The sequence below is a fragment of the Hyalella azteca genome, unplaced genomic scaffold, assembly GCF_000764305.2.
Source record: "Hyalella azteca isolate HAZT.00-mixed unplaced genomic scaffold, Hazt_2.0.2 contig15311, whole genome shotgun sequence".
Lineage (NCBI taxonomy): Eukaryota > Metazoa > Arthropoda > Malacostraca > Amphipoda > Hyalellidae > Hyalella > Hyalella azteca.
In genome coordinates, this window is record NW_025945168.1 from 250260 (window position 1) to 276525 (window position 26266).

At 42.6% G+C, this 26266-nt stretch overlaps 1 protein-coding gene across 1 annotated transcript in view; it reads left to right on the plus strand.

Moving 5' to 3' along the window:
• Positions 1 to 26266, plus strand: part of LOC108674474 (signal transducer and activator of transcription 5B) — a 37792-nt gene that overhangs the window by 1868 nt on the left and 9658 nt on the right. Inside the window, exons 2-11 of the mRNA XM_047884361.1 lie at positions 13674 to 13821; positions 14534 to 14623; positions 17261 to 17427; positions 17873 to 18041; positions 20422 to 20603; positions 21818 to 21976; positions 23774 to 23888; positions 24998 to 25111; positions 25460 to 25612; positions 26165 to 26178. Of these exons, the coding sequence (XP_047740317.1) occupies positions 13674 to 13821; positions 14534 to 14623; positions 17261 to 17427; positions 17873 to 18041; positions 20422 to 20603; positions 21818 to 21976; positions 23774 to 23888; positions 24998 to 25111; positions 25460 to 25612; positions 26165 to 26178 (1311 nt within the window). The remainder of the gene's footprint in view (positions 1 to 13673; positions 13822 to 14533; positions 14624 to 17260; positions 17428 to 17872; positions 18042 to 20421; positions 20604 to 21817; positions 21977 to 23773; positions 23889 to 24997; positions 25112 to 25459; positions 25613 to 26164; positions 26179 to 26266) is intronic.

Genomic DNA, 26266 nt, shown 5'->3' on the forward strand with positions numbered 1-26266 from the left:
GTGGCTCGAGGAGAAGATGCAGCACTGGTGAGTCATGCCTTCCCGATAGAAGTGCGTCACTGCCTGGCGCTGTGGCTCGAGGAGAAGATGCAGCACTGGTGAGTCATGCCTTCCCGATAGAAGTGCGTCACTGCCTGGCGCTGTGGCTCGAGGAGAAGATGCAGCACTGGTGAGTCATGCCTTCCCGATAGAAGTGCGTCACTGCCTGGCGCTGTGGCTCGAGGAGAAGATGCAGCACTGGTGAGTCATGCCTTCCCGATAGAAGTGCGTCACTGCCTGGCGCTGTGGCTCGAGGAGAAGATGCNTATTTCACGTCGTTGTGATGAGCGTATTTCACGTCGTTGTGATGAGCGTATTTCACGTCGTTGTGATGAGCATATTTCACGTCGTTGTGATGAGCGTATTTCACGGCTGTGCGGTAATAGTCTGGCAGACTTGTGCAATCTTGTCTCCCAGCGTTATCACTCTCCCTGTCTTGCTGTGCATATGTTTATATTTCGCTCACCTTAATTATCATAATGAAACTTGGCTGCCACGAATCCGCAGATTTGGGAGCGAAGATCGACTTTAAACTTAAAGTTGGTCGCACGCTAACGCTGTTGTACGAAAGAGTGGTTTTCAGGCTTAAAATATTCACACTTTTTACATTTAATTTGAAATTTCTGCGAATGCTCTTTATGGGATTCATGTTGGTATTTTGAAAAAAAGTAGTCCTAAGTAGTCGTTGCCTTAAATTGTTCAGAATATTTCCATTAATGGTTTTCGACAGCTTATTTGTTCACAATTCAACGCCTACTTTGATTATTATTAAATCTGACTTGTAAATGATCATGTCAACAAATAGAGCATCGACGAGTCCAGGCCCATGCTTTACAATTAAGTTCTATCTAACATTGGTTATAATCATGAAGTGTTCTTTAATAATACGATAATAACAAGTTGCATGAGCTAATACATAATATGCACATAAAATATCCTGATCTAACTCATGATATTCGTTATTATGACCACGAGGCGAAATTATTCCCTGACTTTTGTTAGCAATCATGCTGAGGTTGCAGGACGCTGACTCATCACTGGCCCTATTTTAAAGATTATTTTTAATGAAGCCAATATTTGCATATGTCATGCACTCCTCTAACTCAGCTACTCGCCTTAAGGATGCATGCATTTTCAGGAAATAAAAGTAGAGTTTGTACCTACCACACAATACGAAAAAATCTACTGTACATCCACTTTAGTTTTATTCTATGCTATTCCTACCGAATTGTTCATAATTACTCGGGCGTTGAAGGTTTCCGAATGTTTACTTAACACGGAAAACAAGCTCTCATCGTCGGTATCGCGCGCGCAGGTTTTGGTGGAACTCTTCAAATGACCGCACCATTTTAAAGCTCCAAATCGGACATGGAAAGCTCAGCTTACGAATATGATAGAACTTAAGATCGCCGCACGAATTGTTGACCACGTGTTATTTTTATTATGGTTTTGAATTTTCCGGGAACTGCACTCGACTATTGCATTTGAATTTTTTGTTGAACGACGTTGATTTGAATAATGATTTTAGATCCTTGCCATACGTTTCGTCTGCCTTTCATTTATAGTGCCGCTTGATCAAACATTTACTAAGAAATACTTCCCGTTAATTATAATACCCTGGGATAATCCACGTGACTGAAGTTTTTACATGAAAGCAAGTATGAATTTTTTACATGGAAGTAAATATGTTGCCGGTAACAAACAGCACCGCTCTAAGTAGGAGGAATGACAGACACGACGTTGAGTCGTGACTTCCATGTGACTTCTATTTCTTTACCTATCTTTTATTTTCTTGGGAGAACTGAAGAAGTTTTAAGGTGATGCACACCTAAACTTGTTATACAGTTACTTTAAGTGCCAAACTTCTGGGCCGCGGTCGGAACAGACCTAGCGATCGAACGACCAACACTGGATATGCCCGCATCCGCACTCCTCGAGAGCCCTCGATGACGCTTGGCGATCCCGGTATCTTATGTCCCATGGACTTATGAATAAGATTCAGAATAAATAACAAATGGATGTAGTATTTATTTATACTACATGGTATTTATAAATACTACATGGATGTAGTATTTATTTCGTCCTGCTGCGAGCTGCGAATTATTTGTTTGGCAGCGAAAAGTATCATCATTGCTTAGGAGCGTAACTGTTTTTGAGCCTCTACAAACTGCGAATTTAACTAACGTATTATTTTATGGAAATGAATAAATGTATCATTGAAAGAAAATTTTCCTAGTCCGCTTAAAATATATAAAAGCCTCTAAAATGCATCGTGGAGTTAGTCTAAACTACAACTGTTGGATCATGCCCTTTTTAGAGTATAGTTGGAATACAACTGCTGTGTACTAAATTCTGTAGACATTGTTATGCAATATGCATTGGTATGGTGCGTGGGTACTTCAAGGCTGGCACCACAAATATATAACTTCTGTCTGGGCGTGGATCCACGATAAGTATCGGATCAGGATATTACCTGAAATTTTAATCTTAGTGTGAAGAACAATGCAAAATATTTTATTTATATTTTGAAACGAGACTGGAATCTCACTGTAGTTGGGGCTTCCAAAACCAACTAGCCTGCGTGATCGCACAGGTTTAATGTCACTGATGAAATTTAATTAAAATTCTTTATTTCACCACTCTTTAAATAACAAATTAAACAATCATGGGCTGTAGAATATTAGGAATAAACACTCAAACGTTGACACTTGAGTGCGTGGCATCCATCTTGTGCTTGAAGTATTTCACATTTGGGATTCAGTCTTGGCATTTGAGCTCCGATCTTGGCTTTTGAGGCTTTCTTAAAAGTACCAAATAAAAATACATAAATAACTAATTAAAACTGAACAAATAAACATATCCATAAGCATGAAATCGAAGTATTCTCAAAAAATATTCCGCAACTATTATTTACCAATTGCGTATCGCATCCTAATACAAGACACACCTTCGCTCTCCCTTTCCACGCTACAATAATCATCGAACCTTAGCATTCCGCACATTTCTTCCGTTGAACTCTGAACTAAAATTACAAACAAAATTCCGAACAACAACCATTTTAAGCAAATATTGCGCCTCGCATTATATTAAAAATGACAAACGTTTATTATTCCTGACGGTGTTCGATATGAAACTTATCTCTAAATAGGTCTTTATTTAAACAGCATTTATTAGATCAAATATATTCAGGATAACGGGATTCTAAAATTGCTTTAAAATCTTTTAGATTTTGTTAAGTTTCTTAAGCCGACGTCGTAGTTGTACTTGTGGCGTGTCCATTTCTTTGTTTGATTTTATATTTGATTCCCTCAATTTATATATACGCTGAACGCTGATTTTGTATTCTCTTGCAAATCATCTTTTGTTAAGAAAATATTCGTACTGACTTCGATTTTGTCCATCATTCCCTATAAATAAATTCACATCACAAAATTTCTGCTCAATTTAATAATTTTTTTCCGCATATGATCGATTTTTTCCACTCAGTAATTGATACAATGGTCGTACTGAACACATGTTAGGCATGTTACACAATGCAGGCCTTGCCTTGTTATTCCCGGGAACAAACCTGCTCGTTGTTTCTCGGTAGCAAATGGTCCGAGCTTGCTTGCGTTCTCAAGAATTTAACCAGGTAAACATATGCTGCAGCCGCACGCCTGCATTATCTTGCAATAATATTATCGAGGAGATTATTAACGAGACCCTGCATTAAAAGGTGCATCGATTTCCTCGAACTAGTCACTTGAGTCTGACCTAAATGCCCAAGCGGGGCCTCGGTCTCTCCGCTGCGGAGGTGTGCGGAGGCGATGATTCCGAGAAGTTGTCCTCTGTAACACAGACCGCACTCCACCCTTGTATGTACACTCAGAGAAATGTGTGAAGATTTGTCCAAATAGCGATGCACTATTTTGGTCCTTGTGTAGGTCATCCTCACCCCGTTTGGTGCGGCAAAAGTTAGTATATACCTCGGTGTAACGTCCGCTTCCTACTCATTATGTGGGCAAGAAATTGACTATTTCGACAATGAAACGTTGATTATGATGGATTCCTGTTGCTGGGCTGCCGATATTGTTCCGTTTCATTGATTTCATAGGCTCGCCGTTTTTGGGTCAATCTATGTTTCTAAAATTAACTTTGTATGCATTTTTGTTGTAAAAAAAAACATGCATACAAAGAGGAGCATTATAGAAATAAGTTATGTGTATCTGCTGCGAAGAGCATGCGAATGGGTAATCATTCGTATCGTAATTGTCGCGTATCCATTTATGAATAATGGAGTTTAAAAAAGCTATGGAGTGTTCAGAAATCTATCTTTCATTGTTTCATTTAATTCATGCTCAGCTGTGGCTCGGAAACGATTTTACGTTGTAACCTAACTAAACATATCATTTTACTAATAATGTTCAACGTCACAAATTTAGCCAACATTTACTTGTATATGGCTTCTTTAAAAGACTAATGGCGTTTTATTCATCAATTTACCCCTCAGTTTGCCACCACTATGCAGATCGACTATGTATTTAAGATCTTTATTATAGGCGTTTGGGTAAAGGCGATATCTTTTTTTAACTGCATGAGCAAATACAATTAAATGCCTTTTGGCTCACATATTATTAAACTATATAGGCTTTCTCCTCGGTTATATCATGTTTATGTAGGTACCTATTAAGGTCGTCACTCCCTGTGACGATCGAACTGTATAGTGCCGCCGTCTATTAGTAACGCGTTGTTTAATGAACAGAAATAAATGGTATTTCTGTACAGGTGAGGCATAAATACCAGATACACTAATTCCAATTCATTACCAGAACTAAGTTATATCTGTTGTCACAAAGAAGTTGAACGATTTTTTGTCCAAATCTTAAATTTTGACGTGCAATCGTTTTAATGGAGAAGCCTACCTTCGTGTTCAGGATCGGATTTTGAGGGAACAGAATTATATAGCCAATTATCGATGATACATGTAATACTTTCCCATGTCTTTGCGAAGAATCAATTGTAAAAAACCGTATATGGCAGAATAATTAGGACCAAAATATCATAAAGATTGAGATCTATTTTTATAACCATGCAGGTATATAAGATTCATGTGCCTGCGATGTGATGCCTGCTGCTCTTTTAATTGTCTCAATTTATACGATTTTTTTACCACCCCGCTATCTCCGTCTGGAGTCGTGTGTGCATTGTACATGTGGCAAGCAACCGCCGGATACAGGCAACAAAAACTGCTTTAAACTTACCCTACGTTTCCTCATCTTGATAATAATCATTTCGGCCTTCATACACCGCTGCACCAACTGTAATACTCCTGCTTAAATGTCTTTACTAAGCGAATCAATTCATGATAAACTTAAAAACTCTACATTTTACTTTTGAAACACAGAATCTCCAATATTTTTTGAAGTAAAATTGCAAGGCTATATAAGGCAGTAATCACTAACCTTTGCCTTAGAAACCATTCGAAAACTGTACTTCATTATGATGTTTATGAATATTCAATAGGTAAATGTGTCACAGAGTTACATCCGGGCTATTCTTGATATCCATTTTATATTATTAGTGGACACATCATTTAATATTATGCATTATTTATTCTTTATACTTATTTTGAACCGGAGCTCTTGAATCAGATAATTTAAACACACGAGTAAATTGCGTTATTTTCGTGAAATTTTCCCTATATCTTTGTATTTCACGCGTGCCAAAGTCAGAGTTGCCTATTTCTGGAGCAGACTTAGAGCTTTGTAAAAACAAGGAAGCATTCGGCAGTAATGAGTTAGTGGCGGTTGCCGTGTGTTGAGCGAGGTGCTTAACTTATGCAATTCATGTTGCTAATGCCAGTCCATTTGGCGCGTTAGAAGCACCCGGCGAATTTCCAAGAAACCGACACTGGCAAGCGGCGCTATCTTTGCTGGGGCGGCCGCTCGCTCTCTCCCTCCGGCCCTTCGCCTCCCTTTTCACCATAGTTCGTCCACACTATAGTGTATTATGTGCTCATGGTGTACGGTGTACTTAAGTATTCGGCTAGTATACTGCTGATGTTGGTCCACACTATAGTGTATTATGTGCTCATGGTGTACAGTGTACTCTTGATTTTATATGTTCGGCTAGTATACTGCTGATGTACAATGCAGATGTGCTACTGCTATAGTGTATAGTGCACGGCAAAATCGCTAGGCACAGTGTTTTGATTTTTCTTTTGTTGCAAGCTTACTGGTAGAATATAGGGTACTGGGGGTTTTATAGATGTCAGTGTACACAAGAAATAGAGTGCACGTACCGCAACGACCAACAGCATAGCATTTGCTATGTGCCATATCCATATGCATATTTTATATGGTTGGTAAACTCCGTTACATTTATTTTGAAAAGCAGTTTCTCAAATATTATGATCCTCTACTTCTGTGTATATTTAAATACTTATACTTGAATGTCCATAGTTACGCCGATTTTTGAAAGCGTTCGATGACGTGTCTAGCTCCCTAATTTTTCTCACATGCGTAATATTTTTTCTGTTAATCCTGGTACGACGAATTACTAATGGTGCTGGTAAATAAGGTTCATGTTTAATCCTGGTCTTGGTTTATTTTGGTCCTTAATTAGCTCGATCGTCAGGCTAGAACATCGCTGTAATAAATATGCGTGTGCGGCTGGAATGTGGCATCTGCATCCAAAATAATTGTCGTGTCAGTCGGGGATTTATTCATTGTTTGTTAGGCAGTATTTACATAACTCGATCGAACACAACAGCTTGTTAATTTTATTGGTACCTCATTATTAACAGAGTGCAAAAAAGATTTTGAATAATTTGAATGAGTGTTTCTACACTCAGAAATGTTATTCTGGAGGATTCATTTTGGGAAGCAATTGAATGAGTCCTGCTAACCATTGAAGTGAATTTTGCATTGTTCATTAATCAACTGGCTTTCCTTATATGATTAACATGCGTTAATTATGTCATATCGATTCCGTCTTTGTTTTTCTACCCAATCTAGCACAGAAAATTTAAATTATGGTGCTCTTGATATTACAAATGCTCTAATGCACGTCTTGTGCATTACCCATTCCAAATCCACATAAAATTTGAAATAATAACGTTAAATTTTTCAATGAACTCATCGGTTTTTCAAGTCTACCTGGCGTCCAGAAACCGAGCACCGTATAGGATCGATGGAAGCGCTCTCAGTTCATTCAACCCTCTAGACCAGAAATCTGTTCATGGACGTTATCCTGAATTTCGACGCTCCTATTCACGTACTCATTTCCATGACGAAGATTTAGAAGGTACAACTTGAGATTACAATCAAGGGCTTTTTTCAATGCATAACTTTCTAGCTTGTCATCTAATCCTGAGTCGGAGAATTCAAGACTGGACGATAACAATGGAGTAAAAACTCGAAGCCAGGAGTGGCTTCTTGGAATTGAGACCAAGTCCGCAAAGCGTCTCTGTGAAAATAAATGAAAATATTCATCGCGGCGTAAAATTATGAGTATTCTTTGTAGAGACGAAAGTGCAGAGCGAAATATTGTGATACTGAACATGCACCGCAGCTGTCATTGTGAACATCTTATTCCCAAGTAATTAGATTTTGGAGTTTCAATATTTCGATGAGCGCATAAATGTTGATTGATCCTAGAAAATGGAGAAGTCGCCAAAGAGTGCAACATTCTTTACGACTTCTTCTGCATGTGCGTGCGCCCGCTTGGTGTCTAAATTATAATCCAACTTGCATGCATATACTTATATATCCTAGAGAAATATCACCTTTAGTAAGAGAAGTTTTTAGAAATAAAGCCTTATTATCTACTTTATATTACTGGCTTATCTTGATTTGTAGTGCAATTAGAAAGACATAGATCGATATTCTTGGCACTTCGAAATTTGACTCATGATGGCACATATCACAATGAATTTTTGGTAGTCCCCGGCTGCGTGCAAGACGAGAAATGATGAGCCGTAATATAGTGAGCAGGGCTGCCAAGATATCACTAAAATGAGCAGGATTATATGGTGATGGACTGCTGCTTTGATTATGGTGATGGAAATTAAGAAAGATTATGCAACTGCTCAAGATTATGGTGATGTAAATCTTGGAAATGAGGGAGACCTTGTCCAAATTGGGATGCATTGTTTGCCCTGGTGTGGTCATCCTCATCCAGTTTGGCCCGGCAAAGGTGTGCGGGCGTATCAGTGTATACGGCCGCTCCCTGCTCGTGCTGTGGGTAAAATATACGTTTATTTTGACAATATGACCCATTCATTTATCTGAGTGTGACTGGGATACACTTATAGACACTTCACGTGTGTCCTCATCAGCAGTAAAAGCCACTTGTGACACTTGTGTGTCAGCAGCGAATGTGTCATCGTTCCACTGCTGCAGCGGCCTTAGTATTTCTGTCGGCTCTAAATAGTTCAGTAAATGCACGAGTATTTAACAGCCGTCCACCTTCTCGGGAGCCGGCGGAATTTATTATTATGATATAACTAACGTGATTTAAAACCGATATAAATAGAGTAATTTATGCAAAATGGGTGTTCAATCCATAGTTAAAAAAACTTGTTTTTACAACCCTACCATTCTGAACTTAGGAATGAAGAGATAATAATTACATGAAGTATCAAAAAATGCTTGGTCATAAATGAAGACGGTTAAATTGGGCATTACAACATATTGTTCAAATACCTTAAAATCTCAGTTTTTCAGCAACAGATTGAATTTTTTTGTGATATTATCTTATTGCGTTATAACATAATAAACTAGTTAGCGCATTTTCTCATTTATGGAAAAAATGCACTATTGTGCTCGCCATGTCCGTCCGTCCGTCTGTCTGTCTGTCTGTCTGTCCGCGACTTCACGTTTTCGTCGACGAGAAAATGCGCTCTCTGTCACGCACTGCAGTGAGTACTGACTTAAATTTTTTTTAATTGTGTCCACACTCACTAATCTAATCATGCAGTATGACTCCTAGTGGTTTCGGAGTAATACTCCAGATCCTCATTCAGGTTAATGCTGTGTGTGCTTAACTTCTCATAGTTGCTATTATATCTAGTCTGTTCTTATGCCTGTTTCATTCGTTGTTTTTGGCGCATTTTCTCATTTATGGAAAAAAGACGCTATTGTGCTCGTCATGTCCGTCCGTTCGTGACTTCAGGGACGGACGAGAAAATGCGCTCTCTGTCACTTACTGCAGTGAGTACTGATCTAATTTTTTTTTTAACAATCTGCCAGAAGTAGTGTCAAGCGTGTGCTATATGTATGCTGACGATGTAAAAGTTTATAATACAGTGAAGGATGCGTCAAATAAAGCGCAATTGCAAGATGATATTGACAGTTTAGTTAACTGGGCTGATAAGTGGCGCTGCGTTTTAATGCTGACAAGTGTAAAGTACTTCACCTCGGGAAGAACAATGAACAGCAAGATTACAGTATGAGAAGACGTGGTTGCAACGAGAGAGTAATGATTGAAAAGTCTAGTGTGGAAAAAGAGCTCGGAGTTTATAGAATAGAATAGAAGTGGCAGCACTGAAGAAATTGGCCCATGGCCTGTTGCCGATTCTTGAATTTTTCGTGACTTGATTCACAATTAGGGATCCGGCCATTGAAACCCGATCTTTCCATAACTGACGATTGATTGAGATAGCTGCTGGACTTATTGCCTGGTCCGTAATTTGCTAGGCATTTCAAGCCTGAACATATGCTCCTGCATAGCTTCGTCCAGTCTGTTCTTGAAGGCGTTCATACTCGGAGCGTCAACGATGCCATCAGGGAGGCTGTTACACATGTCGGTGACTCAAAGCGAGAAGAAATGTTGTCGCATGGATGTGTTACAACGCAGTTTTTTTAGTTTATAGCTGTGGCCCCTGGTGTTGGTTCTGGTTTCAAATTCTAGTAATCCTTCTGAGACCTTGTATATAAGCCATGAGTATACTTGTATGCTTCAATGAGTTCCCCACGCAGACGTCGATAACTGAGGCTTGGAAGCTTCATAATCTTTGATCTTTCCTCATAGGACTTGCCTTTCAAGCCCGGAATTATCCTTGTTGCACGTCTTTGAACACTCTCTATTAAATTTTTGCCCTTTTCAAGTTTCGGTGACCACACGATGTTTCCAAACTCTAGGTTCGGGCGCACGACAGCAACAAACAACTGCTTCATCGCTTCTGCATCTAGGAACTCGAAAGAGCGTCTGATCAGTCCAAGTCGTCTATTGGCTTTATTAACTTGACCTTCAATATGCTTAGAAAATTTCAACTATTGTCGATATTAACTCCTAAATCTTTTTCCATTGTCGACTTCGACATCATCACTCTGTCGTTGCAACCGTGTCTTCTCATACTGTAATCTTGCTGTTCATTATTCTTGCCAAGGTGGATTACTTTACATTTGTCAGCGTTAAAACGCAGCTGCCACTTATCAGCCCAGTCAACCAGCCTGTCAGATCACCTTGTAACTGTACTTTTTGCGACGTATTCTTCACTGTATTATAAATTTTTGTGTCGTCAGCATACATCGAGCACACGCTAGACACATAGCTGCTGGCAGATCGTTTATAAACGCAACGAATAAAACAGGCCCGAGAACGCTTCCTTGTGGCACGCCGCTGCGCGCTGAAGCCCAGTCTGATACGGACCCATTAATACTGACACGTTGGCGTCTCCCTACTAGAAAATCTCTGATCCATTTGAGTACATTGCTGTCAATTCCCAAAGACTGCAATTTCCGCAACAACCGCTCATGTGGGACATTGTCAAATGCCTTGGCAAAATCGAGGTACAATGCATCTACTGGCTCCCTTTCGTCACAAAACATGTCGACAAGGAGCTGAAAAGCTAAGCATGTTGAAACGAAAGCTAACAAATCCAATAAATTTCTTGTACTGATCAGACGTTCTTGCGAGTTCCTATATGCAGAAGCGAAGGAGCTGTTGTTTACTGCTGTCGTGCAATTTGAAAACGCCGTGTGGTCACTGAAACTTGAAATGAACAAAAATTTAGAAGATAATGTTCAGAGACGTGCAAGAAAGATAATTAAAAGGGAAAGATTATAAATTATGAAGGGAAAGGGGGGCTTAAAGGGAAAGAGTAAAGATTATGAAGCTTCCAGCCTCTGTTAACGTCTGCGTGGTGACTTCATTGAAGTATACAAGTATACTCATGGTTTGTAAAATGTCCCAGAAGATTTATTGAATTTGAAACAAGAACCAACACCAGGGGCCACGTCTATAAACAAAATAAACTGCGTTGCAACTTCTCCACGCGACAACATTTCTTCTCACTTGGAATCACCGACATGTGGAACAGCCTCCCTGATAGCATCGTTGGCGCTCCAAGCATGAACGCGTTCAAGAACAGACTAGATAAAGCTATGCAAAAGAATATGTTCAGTTTGGCATGCTTTAGCGCCCTATACGGAACTATAGTAAAAGCCCAGTGATGATGTAATTGCAAACCAACCAACGTCAGCTGAAAAGATTTTGTCAAAAGACCAGTTTTTAGATCTGTGAACAAGTAAAAAAAAGTACAAGAATCTGCTACTGGCCTAAACAGGCCTATTTATTCGACGCTGAAGATGCTATGCTATTGTAGTAGTCAAAAGATAAAATGCTGCGTCTATAAGAAGTAGCATGTAGATTATAGCCCGTAGGACTTAGCTTATAGGAACTGCTTCTATATTCTAGGAGGCCGGGTGTAGGAAGCAGCATGTACTAGACAACATCTAGTTTCACGGAGGCCGCTGCGATGCATATAAAAGGCCGGCGCCAGGAGGGGGCGGCGGTCGATGCCGCGGCCTGAAACTCAACACAAAATGGCGCCGCCGCCGCCATGCCGGACACTGCATCGTCCTGCGCTGCAATGCATTGCAAATACCGTGAAATTTAATGCTTTGGAATTGCATGATGTATTTTTATGCAGTGCAACATCATGCAGTGCTTTCATGAGTGCACCTCCAGCGATCCGCTGTACCGTGCACCTCAACCTCCAGCGATCTGCTGTACCGTGCACCTCAACCTCCAGCGATCTGCTGTACCGTGCACCTCAACCTCCAGCGATCTGCTGTACCGTGCACCTGTCTCTTATACACATCTAGATGTGTATAAGAGACAGCTCGTGTAGAGGAGAATATCTCGTGTGTAGAGGAGAATATCTCGTGTGTAGAGGAGAATATCTCGTGTGTAGAGGAGAATATCTCGTGTGTAGAGGCGATGTCTAATGCAGACAACTCTTTACAGTTGTAGGAAAGTACCGCATCGTGCGGTCAACTTTACGATCGCAAAGTTAATTATTTCAATACTTTGGTAAACTTCTTGAAGTCAAAAGCTTGTACTAAATTTCATTTCAATTTTTTTCCTGAATGGAAGCCTCCATTTTCAGCCCTGAACTGGAGATAGCAATTTTCCGTACACCGAGTCTCCTCAACCATCATAAATATGCTATTCTAATTGTTTCAATAAGGAAGGGAGTTTTATAAAATCAACAGTGTCTAAAGAAATAGCGTTCATACCTTGAGTAAAATTGTCTACAAAAGTTTTAGAAAGCTTTTCTGTTGTGTAATATTTCTATTTGTCTCTGAACTTGAATACCTCTCACGCTCTTCTATTTCACCTCGCTTATCTTAAGTATATTAGTCAACTTGAACCCGACCAGTTTTGTCCTGGCAATAAAAAGATATAAATACTGGCAATAAATTACTATTTGATACAGTTCCTAATTTAGTAATTAGTAAACATTCTAAATATTCATGCTTACCTATGTAAAACGCTTTTCGTTTTGTTGGGTTTTGGTTTGACGTATAAGTCCGCGTTTTTTAGGGTAACATGGCACGGTTTCAACAACAATTTTCCTTTTATTGGATTAAAAGATTGTATCTGTAAGAACAGACAAATATATTAACCCTATAAACTTCATTGTATGCTTATAATATTCGAATATAACAAATAATCATCAGAACTATAAACAAGTTATATGAAGGCATAAATCAACGCACCGAAATATTGTGGGCAGTTTTGACGCGGGCTACGAACTGAGCTAACATGAAACTATAGATACGTTGTCGCTATCTTCACACTCTAAAGGTCGGATAAACAAGTATGTAAATCATAGGAGCGCATAAAAAAATAGACTATTAAAACTAAGCTAACAAAAGTTTCGCTAAAAATATTTACAACCTATAAATACCTGTTATTTCGGTGTACCAATGCATGGGAAGGACGTGAATTAAGACGTACACGGGAAGGACGGAAAGGAAAAGAAGAGAAGGACGAGCCGCCTACTCAGCTAATTATCATCTAAAAAATTAACATTCACTATAAAACACGTTGTAACCGTGCAGAAATTAAATCTAAATATATAACATTAGCTATGAATTCATGTTATTACGATGCAGACACGAGATGGACGTGTAGTATTCCTCACAGCTTGTAGATATATATGTATAGGTATTATATACCTATTGTACCTAGGTATATGTATAGGCATTATAAACCTATCATACCTAGATATATAGGTATAGGTATTCCTAACCCCAATAATCATCTAATCGTCATTTACATATAAACGCACGTACGTTGTAACCCTCTATTAATTACATCTAAATCTATAACACTTATTCTAATACAATACAGTTATGTTGCAGGCACGAGATGGACGTGGAGAACCCGTCACACAGCGAGTTCGCGGGTGGCCTGCTGCTGGAGCTCATGCGGGAGATAGAGGCTAAACTGCACACTGAGACTGACTTCCTGCTGCGCTCCCGGCTAGAAGAGGCATCTCAGCAGTTTGCTGTCAGTTCATTAGGCATATTGTTATCTTAATGAGTTATTTTAATACTGTTGTTATGTTACTTATGACTATTAAGCAGTTACTTAGTTAATACCATTGTTAAATTACTGAGATAAATCGAGACCGACTTACTGTTGCGGTCACCACTGTAAGAAGTAACGGTATTTCAAAAGTTTGCTTTGAATTGTTTATTGCTATTAAGTTTCTGAGTTATTTGCTAATATTGTTAAATTTACTGAGATTGATAAAATTAATATATTAATATATTGATAAAATTGTTCAATTAATAAAATTTTTAATTCATTAACTAAAATATCACAACCAAATGGTTGCTCCTATAATGGTCAGGAAGTCTGCGGAAAATGCGGCAAGGATTTTGTATTCCAGATGCTGTTCTCCACAGAGAACCTATAATGCTTGGTCCAAACACCGCTTACTCTTTGCTTCTTCTTTTCTTTATATTGATGTTTATCACCCCTAGAATTTTCCTAGATCATTTATTCGCATTATGAATTTGAACTATGTTGTTGGACTCAGAAGAACCAGTCATTAACTTCAGAGAAAACCATCACATGCACTTTTTTTGTCTGTGATCACTGATGGTCTGGTCCAAGGCATTAATGCTCTCGTCGTTACTGGTATTTTTACTTCACTATTTCCATATTAACTCAAGGTAATAATAATAATAATTGTGTTATTTCTGTGCGTCCGCAGAGTCGGTATCAACAGAGCCCCCTGCTGCTGGTGTCAGCGCTCAGGAGCTGCTTCAACACAGAGCTGTCGCTCGTGCAGCAGCACGAAAGCGTGAGTATTGCAATAAAATAATAATATTATTTAGTATTATTTGTAAATATTTCTCGAAATCATCAGAAAGATTATACAGCTAGTGAATCGTGCAAAACTAGTTAGTTATTACTGACCTTAATTGTGGAAATTCGGCTTTATATATTGATTGCACGTGTGTTCGATCCTTAAAATTCTCGGCCTTGTTTTGTTACAAAAAAGAAGTATTGTACAAGTTTACGAAAGTAAGCAGTGAAAGACATGTAATTAGCGATATATTTATGTAAAAATACCGCGCTTACCTATACCGCTAAGCTCACAAAAGCGTTAACGAAATGTAGTTATAGCTTCGCAGTTAAATTAAATATCTGTAAATTAAGCTAATATTGTTGAACACTGTAGTTTGTTTATTATGTTAATGTTGACATAAAACGTGTTCAGTTCAAGCTGCTAACGTGACGTTACAGTGATGCATGCAGGCTTCCGTTCTCGGCGCCTTCTGCTGTTGTCTTGGCGCTCTCATAAAAGTGAACGGATCAAATTGTGCAAATAGTGACATACATTCTGCTCGTAGCTCTGATTCCCTCTTTTAATGAGATGAACCACAAAGGGCCGGAAAGTGTATCTGTATTTGGACGAAGGATCATCATTTTTTCTCAGTGTGCACTTTGAGATTTTATTTTTATTTTTAATAACTAAATGAAACATGAATTTTTTTTCATGTTATTCGTTCGAAATATTTTCAGATTCTTTAGTGAACATTCACGTAACTTTTGAAATATATTGATGCCTTGAAGCTTCTATGATCAGTTGATATTTTGACTACTGGATAGCTTGGTTATAATCTGAAGGTGAGACTAATTAATTAGTTTATTCGCCTTACTGGCTGCGGATCAAATAGAAATATAGTTTTTCTCCGTTAATTGCATAATAATCAAATGGAGAAAGCTTGAATTATTTCAGTTATTTAGAATATAGAATTTGGGGCCTAGAGTATTTTTTTGTATGACATGACTTTGATAAATGAAATAAATGCGAATTAATATCGTCGGAAAATGAACTAGTTAAGAACCAAAATGAAATGCTATGAACATTCAAATCCAAATTACTTCGTCCAAAAAAAATTTTTTGGAAGATTAACGACATTCCGAGGGATGATATATAGAATCTGGTATAAAATTTTTCTCTCGAAAGCGCGTCTTATATCCCACGCAGATATTAATGGTTCATATTGTTCAAATTTTGACACACTTTCCAACCATGAGCACTAGCAGAGAGCTGACGTATCTCTGTTACCGCTTCAAACTGGGTCATGAAGACGCACACAAATGAAAAACATCCAAAGCCATTTGGAAAAAGTCTCACTTATTTCTGTGAATGTGATAAGACTGTCGAATTTTCACATGAAACTGTAACGCGTTATCAGCTACGAGAATGTCTGTTCATCCGGTCTCCTCTGCTTGCTTGCGAGGCTCGTACGTCTTCTTTGTCTTGTGGAGTGCTGTGCGTTCTAGCGAGCACTGTCTTGCTCTTAGAACTTTGTGCCCTAGTTGGGTATTTAATTACTCTTAGAAATGTGTGCCCTAGTCGGGTATTTAATTACTCTTAGAAATGTGTGCCCTAGTCGGGTATTTAATTACTCTGAGAACTTTGTGCCCTAGTCGGGTATTTAATTACTCTTAGAACTTTGTGCCCTAGTCGGGTATTTAATTACTCTGAGAACTTTGTGCCCTAGTCGGATATTTAATTACTCTTAGAACTTTGTGCCCTAGTATACTCTTAGAACTTTGTGCCCCAGTCGGATATTTAATTACTCTTAGAACTTTGTGCCCTAGTCGGATATTTAATTACTCTTAGAACTTTGTGCCCTAGTCGGATATTTAATGATTCTCATTTTTAGCGTTCGATTACTATCTAATGACTACGAAGCAGTTTCGATATCGCTAGATAGTGGTGGTTCAATTTTGTTTGCAGAAAAATTGTTTCAATTAACGGCTGGCGACATTGGTGCTGTGGCGACTTTAGTGTCATTAACTATAGTGCAGAAAATTCCCGGATACCCTGAAACGCTGCCTGGCTGTGCGAAAAGATTGCAGTTTGGTATAGTCGATATCCTTGTTTCTTACTCTGTATAATACCAAGCGTTTTACCGACCGTGCTTTGAGCGTTTTTTCCGAATGCGTTTTAAGCGTTTTTTCGAATTCGTTTTACCAAATTAATGCCGCTCTAAATTTCGTGGTTTTCGATGATGAAAAAATGGACTTTAATTGTGTCGGTTGAAGGTAAAAAACATGAGAATGAAGTTCAGCTTGTCGATATAAGTCTCATTATTCAGCCGCAGTTATGAGAACAGCAAAAATCTTCGTATGTTTAATAGCCTGAGCTGAGGTCTGAAAAGCCACGTTGTAAAATACGGTACCCTGCAACATTATTTTATTTCTACTTGTATAAGAAATCGTGATGTGAAGTTTTGACTTATATTGACATCACATCACGATTTATTTTCATATTACCTACCTTGAATTTGAAAAACGTAATGATAACGTAATATACTGTATTTAAACTAATGTGTTTACCTGCAGCTCCCTTGTTTGAGTAGATGTATAAAAAAATTGAAAATTTGTCGGGAAATGTGCTTATAATCCTGCTCCGCTGCAGATGATGGCGGGCGCTAGGGTTGGCGGCGGTGACGTCGGGTGTCCACCTGGCGGTCACCACCACCTGGGCGGCGGTGGCGGTGGTGGTGGTGAGATGGTCACGGCGGACATAATGGACCAGCTGGCCGCTCTCGCTGAGCGCACCGCTGACTCTGCTAACGATCTCAGGTGATGGTCAGGGCCTATACTTTCAAAAAACGTTAAGTGATCGTAAGTTCATCAGCCAATCATTGACGGCCTCTCAAGCAAAATCCACCAATCATGGTCAAAAAAATAGAGCGTAGTACTTACGTTCACTTAGCGAGATTTGAAAGTACGGCCCCAGGTGCTAATGATGCCAACTATAAATTCGGGTCCCGCTTACCCCATCAAAATTTAGGGACCGCATTGACTTCGGCCGAATAGTCGCTACACTCGGAGCGGTAATTATCAGTAACAATTATGAGTGATAATTTTCACTTATTATCACCTATAAAAATTATGGTTGCAGGTTCCTGGAGCATTAATTATGATGATGCAGGTTGCTGGAGCATTAATTATGCTGGTTGCAGGTTCCTGGAGTATTAATTATGCTGGTTGCAGGTTGCTGGAGCATTAATTATGCTGGTTGCAGGTTCCTGGAGCAGGAGCAGGAGAGTTTCTTCATCAGCTACCACGACTGCACCAAAACGAACGCGCAGCTGTCGCACCTCACCGCCCAGCCCATCACGCCGCAGCTCCAGGAGATGATCATCTCCATGGAGAAGAAGAAGCAGATGGGCGAGCAGGAGCTCAGTGTCAAGGTAGGAGAACACGCAGAAAATTAAGGGGGACATTGTCCATATTGATACTCGTGGGTCATGGACCGTTTGTCATTGCGTGGTCAGAAGAAACATATGGGCGAACAGGAGGTAAGTTCCATGGTGCAATGATGCAGCTTATTACCCTTGTTGTTGTTAGTTGCCCTGGACCGCTGCTCGGCGGCGCCCCCGCAGAGGCGGCGGCTTCGGGGGAGGAGGGGGGGGAGCGAAGGTTCCACTCCAAGGATGTCGCCATGTCGGAGAAGGATGGGAGCGGAGAGAGGAAGGCTACAGTCGGTCCAGGGTTAGACCAGAGGTCAAGTGGAATCAGCGAGGTGGGGTGCGATGGGCAGCTGAAGAGGTGATGGGTGGTGTGGTCCATAGTGCCGCACTCAGGGCAGAGAGGGCTATTGGCTGCTCCGATGCGGGCAAGGTATGAGTTGAGCTGGGAAAGCCGGAGGATTGGAGCCAGAGGTGAGTAGAGGTCTGCTCGGTGAGTAGCCAGAGCGGAGCTGGGAAAGGGCGCTTCTGGCGGCCCTGGGAAGGGATAGCTCGCCGGATGAGACAGTGGGGGCAGGGGTCAGCAGCGCCTTGTTGGGAGCTGCTGAGGCCAGGTAGGATGAGACAGCGGAGCTGTGTAGGGTGCCGACGGAGTAGGAGTCGGGAGAGGGACCCCCTTCTAGCAGGTGAGAGACCGGAGGGAGGAAGCGGGTCTGAAGCGTATGTTTCATGGGACGGGGCCCCGATGTCTGGGTGACGATAGGATAGCTGGGCTGGTGTGGTCGTTGGGCGCTGGCAAGGTACAGTGAGCAGAGGGGAGAGAGGTGTTCGGCCCTAAGTAGGACCTCAGCTTCGCTGTGCAGGTGGGAAGCGGAGGCCATTAGAAAAGATCCCGTGGCTATGCGGAGGGCTGAGTTCTGAATAGTTTGCAGCTTAGAGATTGCCCAAAGAGAGGCGTTAGGGAACCACGCTGGCGCAGCGTAGGTGATGAGAGACTTAATGAGGGCCTTGAAAGTCACCAAGAGGGTTTCCTTCCGCTGACCCCAGCTGGTTCCGGCAAGAGATTTGAGGATGTGGAGGCGCGGGCAGGCGCTCTGACATATTGGAGCGATGTGACACGAGAAGGTGAAATGGGATCAAAAGTGACCCCGAGGTCCGACAGAGTGGAAGGTCAGACCCCTCCCAGCTGGCATGAGGGTCTGTTTGTGATTGATGGGTGTCGGAGGTGAAAAGGGTAGTGTGGGATTTTAGGATAGACGACGAGCCCATGCCGCCACATCGGAGGAGTGGGAGGAGAGGACTGCAGACGCGTCGGCGATCTGCACGGCCCCCGCAGCGGCAGTGAAGTCGTCCGCATAGGAGGTGATTAGAGGAGCGGACTGGGGGAAGTCTGACACATAGGAGTTGAAAAGGACGGGCGAGATGACGGAGCCTTGTTAAATACCAGCGAGGACCGGGCGTGGGGAGGAGATGCAGCTGTTGTAGGAACACCTGGCTGTCCTGCCTCTGATGTAGCAGATCAGCCAGCGGGTGATATTGGCGTGGAGGGGAGTGGAGGCGATGTGAGAGATGAGCTGAGCATGGGGCACGGTGTCGAAAGCCTTGCTGAAGTCAATGGCCATCGCTTTTGTCCTGGTTAGTGGGTGAGGCTGGTTGAAACTTGTAGCTACGACCTGGGTTAGAGGAAGTAGGGCAGATGTTGTGGAGTAGAGGGAGCGGAACCGTGCCGAGCGTTCACCAGTGACGGCGCGCCATTGGGGGAGGGGAGGAGCAGACTTTTCAACACCTTTACAGACGGGCACAGGAGGGAAATGGGTCGGTATGAGGAGCTTATGGACGGAGGTTTGCCCGGCTTTGGAATGGCAATGATTGTGGCTGACTTCCAGATGGCAGGGATGTCGGCCTTGGCAAGGGACAGGTTGAAAAGTTCAGTGAGGTACTGGACGCCTCTGGGACCCAGGTGACGGAGGTGGAGGATGGTGAGGGAGTCCGGGCCAGTGGCAGTGGAGGTACCCGAGCTCCAAACTGCCTGTCTTGTTTGATCCGGAGTGAACGCGGGGGGTGTGTCGGAGAGAGGATTGCAGCGCTTGATGCCTCTGTAGGTGGACCTGCAGGAGAGGTCACGTTGGTGGTGGGGAACCAGCGTAAATCGGCGGCAGTAGGACGAGGCTATGATATGGTCTGCGGTGACATGGGAATTATTGAAGGAAATGGGTTGGTTAGGGGCTTGTCTGGTTGACTTGCCGGAGAGGGAGCGTAGGAGCGACCAAAATTTAGTTGGATTTCTCTGCAGCAGGTTAGTTGACTGGACCTTCTTGATCCAGGTTGTGCGGGAGTGAGTGGCCCCCCACTCATCACCACTCACCCCACACCCCCCGGGCAGGTGTCAGGCATGGTGCAGCGGAGGCTGGCGCTGGTGGAGAAGCTGCAGCAGACGCTGGACAAGATCATCGCTGCGCAGCACCGCGTGCTGGACCAGGAGCTCACGGCCTGGAAGAGGGAGCAGCAGATGGCGGGCAACGGCAGGCCCTTTAATGAGGCCAAACTCAACCGTATACAGGAGTGGTGAGTGGTAGAGGAGTGTGGTGAGTAAATGGAGGAGTGGTGAGTGGTGAGTGGTCCAGGAGTGGTGAGTGGTAGAGGAGTTGTGAGTGGCCTGGAAGAGGGAGCAGCAGATGGCGGGCAACGGAAGGCCCTTCAATGAGGGCAAACTCAACCGTATACAGGAATGGTGAGTGGTGGAGGAGTGATGTGAGTAGCAGTCTTCGCGAGTGGTGCCGCTAACAAAATTTAGATGCTGGCCTGAGTCTGCAACAGGCGCCGCTGGAGGTGCACAGTAAATTAGCTGCTAATGTGGTTAGCTGCTATGGCTGGGCTAGAAGTAAAGCCTGTCATGCTCTCCCGTCATTATGAAGTCAGAAATAAGATTTTAGCTAAAAGCTGATTGCGTTTGGGTGGCCGAGCAAACCCAGAATAACTTTAGGCCGAGTATAGAAATATTGAACAGTGCACTCTAAACTTTTACTCGCTTCGAGTCACCGACATGTGGAACAGCCTCCCTGATAGCATCGTTGACGCTCCGCGTATGAACATCTTCAAGAACAGACTAGACGAAGCTATGCAGGAGCATATGTTCAGGCTTGAAATGCCTAGTAAATTACGGACCAGGCAATAAGTCCAGCAGCTATCTCAATCAATCGTCAGCTATGGAAAGATTGGGTTCCAAAGGCCGGATCCCTTGCGAATAAAGTCACGAAAAATTCAAGAATCGGCAACAGGCCATGGGTCTATTTCTTCAGTGCCGACACTTCTATTCTATAGCAACTAGGGTAGGCCTAGGCGTTAAACGATTTATATGGAAAAAGTTGCCGGCTCCGTGCGTAGTGAGATATTTATTTATTAATTATAACACTTATTCTTATATTATTTATTAATTATCTCAATTAATTAGAATTAATTAAGTATATGCTTTATATCAATGTTCTTATTATTTACATCATCGTTCTCGTCGATATTTTCTACATAGATACGTTGAGATACCATTAAAAATAGTAAAAATAATAGATAACTTATACCGTGTATGTAGCCAGATGCAAACAGCTTAAATATTTTCTACAACGATACGTTAAAATACCATTATTAATAGGAAGAATTAACAGATTATTAATGGCGTGTATGTGATCAGGTGCGAGCAGCTTAAATATATTCTTCATCCATACGTTAAGAAGCCATTAGTAATAGTAAAAATAATAGATAATTTATACCCTGTATGTGACCAGGTGCGAGCAGCTGGCCGACATCATCTGGCAGAACCGCCACCAGGTGAAGGAGTGCGAGCGCCAGTGCAGCAAACTGCCCCTACAGCCGCCCGGGGGCGTCGACATGTTGCCTGCACTGAACCAGACCATCACCAGACAACTGTCTTCTCTCGTCACCAGGTCTGTACTAGACCAGACCATCACCAGACAACTGTCTTCTCTCGTCACCAGGTCTGTACTAGACCAGACCATCACCAGACAACTGTCTTCTCTCGTCACCAGGTCTGTACTAGACCAGACCATCACCAGACAACTGTCTTCTCTCGTCACCAGGTCTGTACTAGACCAGACCATCACCAGACAACTGTCTTCTCTCGTCACCAGGTCTGTACTAGACCAGACCATCACCAGACAACTGTCTTCTCTCGTCACCAGGTCTGTACTAGACCAGACCATCACCAGACAACTGTCTTCTCTCGTCACCAGGTCTGTACTAGACCAGACCATCACCAGACAACTGTCTTCTCTCGTCACCAGGTCTGTACTAGACCAGACCATCACCAGACAACTGTCTTCTCTCGTCACCAGGTCTGTACTAGACCAGACCATCACCAGACAACTGTCTTCTCTCGTCACCNCTGTCTCTTATACACATCTAGATGTGTATAAGAGACAGGTCCTAGCCTGCGTCAAATGGAGGCACAAGTGTGGTGTAGCCGCAAAGCCATCTCCAACTATCTCAAGGACCCCGTGAACTACGGAAAGCGGCACACCAAAGGCCGCCCCAAGAAGATGTCGGCCCGTGACACGCGTCGCCTCTTCCGAGTTGCGACGCCCGGCGACTTGAGCGCGCCCAAACTAGTCCAAAAGTTGGAGCTCAATGTCTCCAAGTCCACCGTCTCTCGCACCCTCGCGTCCCCCGGCATCTTCCAATACGTGAAGATGAACAAGGCCCTCCAATTGACCGATGCTCACAAGCATGCCAGGGTCGCCTGGGGCACAAAGTATGCAAGTACTAGTGATGACACCTGGGCCAAAACCATCTTCTATGATGAGAAGAAATGGAATTTGGATGGCCTAGATGGTCTGAAGTACTACTGGCATAGCCGCAGGAATGATCCAAAGGCAGCTTTTTGCCGCCAAAATGGCGGGGGCAGTGTAATGGTGCGGGGGGCCTTTCATGCAAACGGGACGAGCGAGCTTGTCTTCCTCGAAGGCAACCAGTGCGCGGACGACTATGTCCAAACGCTCGAGGACCATCTACTTCCCGTCATCCGCCACCACATGCGCTGCGGCGCCATCTTCCAACAAGATAATGCCTCAATCCATACAGCGCGCACGACCAAGACCTTCTTCAAGCGTGCCAAAATCCGGGTTATGACACGAAGGAAGAACTCGAGTTGGCAATTCAAGCCGCCTGGTCCAATCTGGACCCCAACTACCTCCGTAGATTGTCTCAGGGCATGAAAAAGCGGTGCTTGGATGTCTACAAAGCCAACGGGGAGCATATCGGTAAATAACCTTTAGTTTTGCAGCTGACGTATGTTTTGTTTGCCTAAAATGGCAAAGTGTACAAAGTGGGGCTAACCTTTTGCGTCGGTGCAAAAACAAGTGTTTTTCATTTTCTCCGTTACTAATTACATTTTCACTACAGTCTATTGTATTTTGATTACTGAGACCAAGACGGTTCGTTTGCCACCATTTGCACAATAAAACTCGCAAAACTTGATGTGTTATGATGTTTTAAAGTGGTGGGACTAACCTTTTTCGTCGGGCTGTAACACTTTAATAATGAACTTTAGTATAACAAAATTTTGATAAAATAATAACTTTTACTTAAGGATTATCTAAGGGATTATCTTCGGGAATAATTTACTTAGGGATTATCTTTCTGTAATTAATTTGGTCTCACTTAGTCATTCAATATACGTACTTCACCGCAAAATTATTTATCAATTATTTTATGGTGTTGACCAGCACGTTCATCATCGAGAAGGAGCCGCCCCAAGTGATGAAGACCAACACGCGCTTCACGGCCACCGTCCGCCTGCTGGTGGGCGGCAAACTCAACGTGCACATGACACCGCCCCAGGTGTGTAGTGACGTGGTGACGTGCTGACGTGACGGCCTAATTACCACGTCATATGTGATGGGATTAACAATGATTCTCCCTTTATACCAAATTTTCGTTTTCGATGCAAGCAACTCGTAGAATGAGATCGTTTTTGTCAGATGCCGTACTATCAAAACCCGCCGAGTTACATGTAGCGGTCTAAGTACATGTAGCGGCCTAAGTACATGTAGCGGCCTAAGTACATGCAGCGGCCTAAGTATATGTAGCGGCCTAAGTACATGTAGCGGCCTAAGTACATGTAGCGGCCTAAGTACATGTNTCTCTTGTGACCTCCTGACCTCTTGTGACCTCCTGGTCTCTTGTGACCTCCTGATCTCTTGTGACCTTGTGATCTCTTGTGACCTGCTGACCTCGTGTGACCTGCTGACCTCTTGTGACCTCGTGATCTCTTGTGACCTCCTGACCTCTTGTGACCTCCTGGTCTCTTGTGACCTCCTGACCTCTTGTGACCTTGTGATCTCTTGTGACCTGCTGACCTCGTGTGACCTGCTGACCTCTTGTGTCCTCCTGACCTCTTGTGTCCTCCTGACCTCTTGTGACCTCCTGGCCTCTTGTGACCTCCTGACCTCTTGTGACCTGCTGAACTCTTGTGACCTCCTGACCTCTTGTGACCTGCTGACCTCTTGTGACCTCCTGACCTCGTGTGACCCGCTGACCTCTTGTGATCTCCTGACCTCGTGTGACCTGCTGACCTCTTGTGACCTGCTGACCTCTCGTGACCTGGCCTGACCTCGTGTGACCCGCTGACCTCTTGTGACTTCCTGACCTCGTGTGACCTGCTGACCTCTTATGGCCTAACCTCTTGTGACCTGCTGACCTCTCGTGACCTGGCCTGACCTCGTGTGACCCGCTGACCTCTTGTGACTTCCTGACCTCGTGTGACCTGCTGACCTCTTATGGCCTAACCTCTTGTGACCTGCTGACCTCTCGTGACCTGGCCTGACCTCGTGTGACCCGCTGACCTCTTGTGACTTCCTGACCTCGTGTGACCTGCTGACCTCTTATGGCCTGACCTCGTGTGACCTGCTGATCTCTTATGGCCTAACCTCTTGTGACCTGACCCGCAGGTGACGGTGTCTATCGTAAGCGAGGCGCAGGCCAACAGTTTACTCAAGAACGAAGCTAAGCGCCACCAGAGCGGCGAGATACTCAATAACACAGGCACTATGGAATATGTACAGGTAACTCATCCATTATTATTATCAAATATAATTACCTACTACGAAAACGAAAATTTAATATAAAATAAATAATAATTTAATATATAATAAATTTGTGAAAAATTACTGCTACTACGGTATCTAGAACAGTTATTGCTACTTGTTTAGTAGATGATAACGATTTTCAATCATTATTTGTATCTTTATTATATTATATCACATTGTATTATATTATTTTATATCATATTATATTATATCATATTATGTTATATTATTCTATATTGTATTATATCATATACATAGCTAGACTCTGATGGTACCAGTATATAAACTGCAATATTTAACACATGTGCCCGTTGTTTACCTCAGAGCACTCGGCAGCTCTCGGTAAACTTCCGCAACCTGCAGCTGCGGAAGATCAAGCGCGCCGAGAAGAAAGGAACGGAGTCTGTCATGGACGAGAAGTTCGCGCTGCTGTTCCAGTCCACCTTCAGTGTGGGCGGCGGCGAACTCGGCTTCCAGGTGCATTCTTTATCTCTTTTTAGCGCATTTTATCATTTATGGAAAAAAAGGCGCTATTGTGCTCGTCATGTCCGTCCGTCTGTCCGTGACTTCACGTTTTCGTCGACGAGAAAGTGCGCTATCTGTCACTCACTGCAGTGAGTAGTACTGAGTTATATTTTTGTTCAATAATGGTGTCACCGGCCAGAGCTACTATAATTCCATCTGAACGTCAGGCTTGTAATTCACTCTCAGGATCGAATGCTCACCGCTCATAGGCCAGGACAATATGAATAAATTTCAGGCAACTGTGCTCATTCATCTAACCTATAATGCCGTTCAACTCTCCTAGTCATCGTCAGTTAAAGCCGGTTCAAAGGCTGTGGTATATAATCACGACAAAGCACACTTTAAAATAGTTTATTGAATCACTTTCTTTAAAATCAGTAAAACATGGTAAAGAGAAAGCATAAATTCCGACTAAAATAACTATTCTAAGAGACGTTCAAATTGGTTCAATTCACTATTGCACAGCATTAATGCACGTAGTTAAGGTTAAATTACTTCACGTAGGCGAACGAAAGCAGGTTAGACTAAGTCCTCACGGCACAGCCACGACTCTAGCGCTAAAGCACAGAATGCAGAGTTAACAGAGCTGAGCGGGTTCAGGTATGA